This window comes from Theobroma umbraticum, unplaced genomic scaffold (genome assembly GCF_002168275.2).
Source record: "Theobroma umbraticum cultivar Fairchild unplaced genomic scaffold, ASM216827v3 scaffold_50.0, whole genome shotgun sequence".
Taxonomy (NCBI): Eukaryota; Viridiplantae; Streptophyta; class Magnoliopsida; order Malvales; family Malvaceae; genus Theobroma; species Theobroma umbraticum.
This window is the reverse complement of record NW_018397261.1, coordinates 541,017-548,458: the sequence shown is the minus strand read 5'-3', so window position 1 is coordinate 548,458 and position 7,442 is coordinate 541,017. Positions and strand designations below refer to the sequence as shown.

General features: G+C 34.3%; 1 protein-coding gene across 1 annotated transcript; it reads right to left on the bottom strand.

Moving 5' to 3' along the window:
• Window positions 1–1,954: 1,954 nt before the first annotated feature.
• Window positions 1,955–6,194, bottom strand: LOC110417830 (WRKY transcription factor 72B-like). Its single transcript, XM_021430384.2, has 6 exons — window positions 5,808–6,194; window positions 5,442–5,525; window positions 4,415–4,492; window positions 3,450–3,965; window positions 3,174–3,287; window positions 1,955–3,022 (listed from the first exon to the last, which is right to left on the bottom strand). Exons 1-6 carry the CDS (start codon window positions 5,925–5,927, stop codon window positions 2,099–2,101), a joined length of 1,836 nt encoding a protein of 611 aa, XP_021286059.1. The 5' UTR covers window positions 5,928–6,194; the 3' UTR covers window positions 1,955–2,098.
• Between the last annotated feature and the right edge of the window lie 1,248 nt (window positions 6,195–7,442).

Genomic DNA, 7,442 nt, shown 5'->3' with positions numbered 1-7,442 from the left:
TGTGCATACTTTATATTGTTATTTATATTTTTATGGCACGCAATGTTTTTGATGTTTGAACTCGATTTCGTTACATTTGTTTTCAGCACCATTTTGCCAAGTGAAATATTGTGATGATGATTTTGCAGCTTCATTTTTACAAGGCACAAACACTCTACTAGTGATTTGATTTTTTTAAAATTACTAAACTTATTCCGGTTTTATCATTCAAATATATCTACCTTATACTTGTTTCTCATCTATGCCCTGCTCACAGAGTTGATGATCACCAAGTCAGTGAGACTCACCCCTCTATTTCCCTTTTTAGATAGTGATCAGCCTAGCGTGCAGTCATTAGCATTTTCAGTCCACCGCGGATAGGTAAAGGCATCTTATAACACTTTATTCCAAGTCGCTCTGCTGCTAAAGGTCGAGTTGTCATAGTGTAATTTGTTATGAAATTAGACACAATAGTGTCAATATGAATGTATATTTGGAGATTATAAGCCTTGATGTATTAATTTTACGATTATATAGAATAAAGGTTTAGTCGATTTATTAAGATTATTGTTCAATTCTTATTACAAAGAGTTTTATGGATCAAAGTAATTTCATAGATTGATGGCATGAATATGTAGTAATAGCTAACGTTTTAAGTAAGGCTTGTTTGGGACTTGGCGGGTTCTCCTACGAGACTCGAACGCCAGTAACGATCGAGGAGCGGTCGTTACAAAAAAAATAGTTTTTTGTTCTCTTGATTTCTTTTGTGTGTTTTGCCTCAAAATTTTGTGTGGATTATGAGTTTATGAAACTCATCTTTACTAGCACATTATCAAGGCATAGCACTCCCAATCCTTAAAGAAGGATTTTTAAATCATTAGCGTGGATCACCATTAAAGTCTAAACAAGGATTCCTTGGATTGCTTTAGTTTGCAACAACTAGGCTAAGGTGGTTGAGCTTTTTGAAAGCTGATTTGGTAGTTTAACAAAGGATTTATAAACCTTTGTTATTTAAGTAAACTTGATATGATCATATATATTTTATTTTAATTTAATTCTGTACTCAATTTGGCATGAAAGGGATCCTAGGAGGGTGAAGCATAATTTAATTTTTTAAATTTATTTCTGCTGCATTTTGTTTGTATTTGATGCATGTCAACCCTCATCCAACAAAAACCACAACATATTTAGAAAATTTTACACCTACCCATCCTTGCACATTTCACTTCTGTGAAGCTTTATACACTTGAGAACCTTCAAAATAAAGATTAAATCAGTGATTTCTTAAATTAAGACTTTTGATATGAAAATAAGCTCAAATTACTCAAATTAAAATAATTCAACATGCACTAAACGAAAAATGAAAAACATAAAAACTACTTAAAATTAACTTAAAAACACAAGGACTTGGGTTATTTTTAATAATCAAAATGTAGTAAAATAACTCTGTATCATAGAGTTTTCACCTACTTGCAATACTCCTTAGTGCGAAAAGTTAGTTTTCAGTTTGGAGAAGTAGTGTCATGTGCTAATTACATGTTTTTTACTTGGTGGTTATTTGGTTTCTTTATTTTGTTTTTATGTTGGCCGTGTCTTGGTAGTTAATGCAAATGTAAGAGACAGCCCATAAACTTAGTAGTGTGGCAATCCCAGTACAACTATCTAATTTCTTTTAATTTTATTTGTTTGTTTTTTAACATTATCTTTTGTAAGGTTATAAAAACCATTATCCTTGTTAAATGAAAATAGGCGATTATCTTCCTCTCTTTGTTTTAGCACTCAACAATCTTTTAAGTATCTTAAAAGTCTAACAATATATCTAATCAAACAAGGCAAAAAACCAAAAAAAAAAAAAAGGATAAAAAGTTGACAACATCCAAGATTCTGTGAGTTTCATGGCTTAGTCTTAGTCAATCGATGCCATTTTCTTTCACCAACTGGATAATCAGTAGGTTGTTAATCATGACCAACTAAATTCGCGGAAAAACCAAACTTGTTCAAATTTCCATGCCTCCCGTCCTTGTCTCCAAGAGGAAAATTTCTATAACTGTACATTATTACATGCCAATTAAGACTAATGAACATCCTTAATTACAAATATTCAAAAATCAAAAACCAATCAATTGCTGTGATTTCTGGTATCACCGGGAGACGCGGACGCACTCTTGGGCGTTGAAAATGGCAAAGAAGGTGGTAGAAACATCAAAGTCCCCGGCTGTGAAGTAGTCGAGGGAGATTTGTTCAAGAAGCTTGTGGCACAGCCATTCCCTTTCACTGTTTGTGAGTAACTAGAAGTCATTGGAGACGTCTGCTCCCCCCAGTTCAACTTTTGTCCCAATTTATCTCCAGTAGGCGGGGTTGCACCTCCGTTATTTCCAGTGCCAATGATTGATGTGAGAGCTGCTGCTAAAGCAGATTGGAAATTGGGGTCTGCTGTGATTGCTTTGGTTGCAGCAGCAATAGTATCCGGTAGAGGCTGTTGAGGAGGATTTAGATTATTCTTTTGCATGAAGGATTGATAAATGATATTTTCCATAGTCTTCGGTCTTCCAATGTTCAGAGCTCCAATTTGGTTTTTCATGTAGGGTTGAGTACTGCCACAGCTAAGGAGCCCATTGCCCCAAGGCACAGTGTTGGACTCAGAAGAGCCAAAGCTGAGACTTGTAGAAGGATATCTTGCAGTTGTGGAATAAGCTGAAGAAAACCTATTGAAAGGAAATGACGATGAGGATAGCGTTGAAGTAAGGTCAAGCGTGATTGTTGGGTGTGATGAGGAAGCTGACAGTGAAGAGTTGGGCAAGTAGAACTTGGATTTTGAGTTTTCAGATAGATAAAAGTTGAGTCCGTGGAGATTAGCAGGGATGTTGGCAGTTGATGGAATACTGGAAGCTGGCTGTGAGCTCGATGATGAGCCAGACAAAAGCATTGAAGCGGCTGCAGAAGTGGTGGAAGCCATTGCTGTGGCTGACATTGGAAGTGGATGATTGTGTGTTCCTTCATAGGTTGTGATTAAGATGGACATGTCCTCAGCACATCGTTGCACCTGAAATTCCAAACAAATTAACATGTTAATAAGGTAGGAGAGGAAATAATTTTAACATTTTTTAATATAGCCTTTAATGGCTAAGAACATACAAGTCAGCTTTGGTTGTGATAAAATTAAGTTTAAAATTCACCAATTTGAATATATTTACCTGTTTTCTCACTGGGCATGAAGGTGCAACTGTGCAACGATAATATGCTCGAGGGCAAGGATTTCCTTTAGCAATCTTCTGTCCATATTTCCGCCATTGGCATCCATCGTTCATCTGTATAAATGAAAACTCTTCTTACTAATTTGATACTACAAGATTATAATAAGCTTCATAATCATGGACTACAAAAAAATTTAAAGTGACAGGGCTAAAACCCTAGTTCTCAAAGCTCCATGACATTCATTAGCTTAATGAATGCAAATAAGTAATACTAACCGTTGGAGTATCACATCTGGCTCTCACGCAAACCCTAGCTTTCTTGACAGGGTTTTGTTGCAAAATTTCATCATCTCCGCTTCTCATTGTCTTGAGAACTTTGCTTGGTGGCCAGGTCTCTTCTTCCTTGGGTTCTTGAGAGCTGTTTGTGGGGCTTGGATTTGGCTCATCTACATCAGACTTGGATGCTTCAAATTTGTAATCTAAGCCAAGAGATAAACCTTGTTTGCCTCTCTCATCCTCTTTTCCTTGGCTAGATGTTTTGTTCTTATCATCCTTTTTTGAATCACTTGAAAATCTTCCAAGGGTAAGAGAAACTAGCTCAGGTTCTTCGTCTTCTTGATGATCATTATTTGTTGTAGCTGTGGATTTCTTCGCATCTTGTCTAACAATGTCATAGAATTGCATTTGTAGACTCTCATAATCCTTCATTATTCGATTTAAATACATCTTTAGTCTTTGATTTTCTTCTCTCACCTCTCCCATCTCAGCTTTGGCAGATTCAAGCTGAGAATCCTATACCCAGACATACATACAAAAAAACAAACAACCTGGATTTAATCAAAAGGTCTTCATTGAATATGCATCTACAAAATTTTTCATTAAAACTTTCCCAAGGTACGTGTGTGTGTGTTTTCTTTTCCTTTCTGTCGCAATTCTAAGATCTTACGCGTTTATTTAAGCTTTTTATTTTATAAAAGCTTTAAGAAATTGTCCTTGTCCTTGATGGAGTTACTGTCATGCATGCATGTGTTCAAAAACCAGATCAATCATTTCTTGATATATATGTTATGGCGAAAGAAGGAAAAAGAAAAGACTCGATGTGAGAATCTAATTTGAGAAGGATATTAGATGACAAATATCAAAAACGAAATTTTAATACCTTAATTTGTTAAAGATTATACCATATAAGCAAGAATAGAAGATGAAGTTGAGCAAAAAACAAAAATTAAAAAAATTCTAACCTGCTCCTTTCGACTTGAAGAAGATGCCATGGAGTCAGGTTCTGTTGAGAATCTCTGAGTATCAGCTTTTATAGATACCTATGTAATTAAGTTATAAGTTAGAAGAAAAGGAATGAAGATTAACTATTAAAAGAAACAAATCTAAAAATAAGATAATTAATACACAAAACTAGAGTCTACCTACTCTTCAGATCCTAGCTAATCTTTCTATACTGAAAGGGGGGATTCAAGATACTACAATAATAGTATGCAGATTTATATCGCAAGGAAAGCTTGAATCTATAAATAAGAAAATGAATTGGAAAAGTAAAGCTAAGAAAGGAAGACTTCTAGACACCGTGTGTCTTGAACATAGCATAATTATGGTCAAAATCTTACAATTCAAGGGTTTAGAGAAAAAGAATGCTAAAAGCAGTGTTTGGTCAATTTGGCATGCATGACTTTTTATATATTGGACAGATTTTTTATTTTTTTTATTTTATTTTTTATAATTGAGAGAAAAGAGATCTGAACCTTACTTTTTAAATAGGAAATTATATACTAACTAATGAGTCAAATGTTCAAATGCCATAGATTTTTAATATTTGAGTTTTGTTAATGTCTTCAGGTAAGTCTATCAATTCTTGCTTGTTGGCAACTTGGCAATTGCCTCTATCCCTATCAGAAGCATTGCTCTATTCCAATACAATCAATGGCATTCAAACATATATAGATGTTGATTGGCGCACAAGATGTCCTTTAGATAGTAAACTAGGATCAGAAAAATTAGTAATCCTTTTGGATAATGTACAAGGTATTTGTATTTTCGTTTTTAGAATTATAGATAACGTAACATGTACCTTAGGATCTATCATATCGAATGATACGATTACTAGAGAAAGAACTTTTGTAATTTTCAATCAATTTGGTAACATAAAAATTTACAGGATAGGAAAACTATCCATGAAAGGCCTTTCTTCTTCTTCTTCTCGTCTTCTTATTTTTGAATATTAACCATAACTATATAGCAGGGTTTTAATTCGTTTACCTGTTTACTGCTGCTTAAATCCTTTTGTGCAGGTGAAGATGGCTTCATATCATCATCCTCACGATACACTCTTTTATTTCCTACCTGAAATAACATGCAAAAAATAGAAAGGAAAACTTAATTTTTGTGTATAACAAAACTAAATAAGATCAAAAAAAAAAAGGCAAAAATTTTGATCTCGAAGAGTTCGTCAAAGAGGCAGATAATTTTTAAAGCCTGAGGACTTAAATGATCTAAACTCTGTTGAAAAGCTTGGGGAGAAAAGGTAAAAATTATTGTGTATACCAAGTAAGAAACTGGGTATCAGCCAATTGAACATAGAAAGCCATGAAACTATAATCCAAAGGGAAGAAACTGTTTTTTCACCTTAGCAACAACTTCTTCTCTGCTGCCTGTAGCAGCTTCTTCATCCCCAGAAGAATCAGCTCTCTTCTCTTCCTTCACTGCACCTCCATGATCAGAACTCTTGATCAAATCCTCCTCCATAGCTCTTCTTTCTTTTTTCCCTCTTGTAATTTGTCAATTCCCTGAAACCAACCAAGTTTCTTCTTCTCTTATAGAGAGGCTGCTGTATTTGACTCCGTTTAAAAAAATTTTCAAAAACAATGGCTTCCTATCATTACACACTCAAAAAACGCAATGTCAACAAAACCCAATCAACTTGTATTAAACAAAAAGAAACGAGAAAAAACTTTAATTTATTCCTTCTATATGTATTGAGAAAAAAAAAAAAACACAGTATGGAAGAATTCAACTTCAACGCTTTTAGATAACATGGCATAGGCAACGAATCAAGAGAGAGAGAGAGAGAGCGCTTTTAGCCGCAACGAAGGGTCCCCACCGAATGTCAAATTATGCTACCATTCGTTGAAGTTTCTTACATTACAAAAGTCACATGGGGATTGGTTCATGGTCAAAGTTTAGCCAAAGCTCCTTTATTGTTGCCTCCGGTGACCGGACTTTGGTTTTTCCAAGTGTGGGGGCCTTAGGGTTTGTAGGGTTTAACGGTGGGGATAACCCAACTCTGCTTTCATTTGGCCATGCAGTTGACCTCTTTAACGTACTAGTAGAATACAATTCAATGATGGTGTCAATCTAGCTGGTGCCTTCTCATACCATCTCATTCTCTTTATTTATATTTCTTTCCTTTTTCTGTTTTGTATTTTATTTTGGTTTCCCTGATTAAAGTCATCTAGCGGCAATTACTGTTCACCCTCCTAAGAGTTTTCTTTTATGTATGTATAAAAAAAAAAAAGTGTAATTGAGGTTGGGGTTCAGAGACTAATTAAGAAGCTATGTCATTCTTTTGAGATTAAAGCAGACAGCATTCTTCAAAAGGCACATGTTTATAGAACAAGTTGTATAAAATTGTTATGTGAAGACAATGTCTAGCTCCAAATTCTCAACTCTTTTCCTTGGAAAGATTTTTGCTAACTCATTTGCCTTAGAATTCCAATTGAAGAAATTTCTATATACATGTCACGAAAGTTAAAACTATTGATTTTATGGTTGAAACTTGTTCAAGAATTAATCCTTTATTATATTAGGTAGAGTCAGAGTTTGTGCAAAATATCTGAAAATCAAGTGGAGAAAGGACAAAATGTTCTGCATTCAACATCATTCACTTATTAATTGGAAAAGACCTGAACTACTATTATTATTTAAAATAAGATGATGAGATTATGAAAATTATGGTTTTTTAATATATCGGTAATAGAGTGTAAAATTACAAACATATATATGACACTAGAGGACATTAATGAATTATTATAGTTGTGTTTGGTATAGAATAGTTACGCACTTATATCATTTCCTAGAAATTAAAGGCAAATGGGGAGATTAGAGAGAAGACTTTGAAAGAAGGCTAGAGTTTCAAAGAGTGAGAAAAAAACAGCGCCAGCCAAATTTGCTTATGCATTCTCCAAGTGATCATTTCAACCTTTTCTTCGGCAGTGATGTACATATGTCTTCGTCCATGATTTTGAAAAACATGATCGCAAA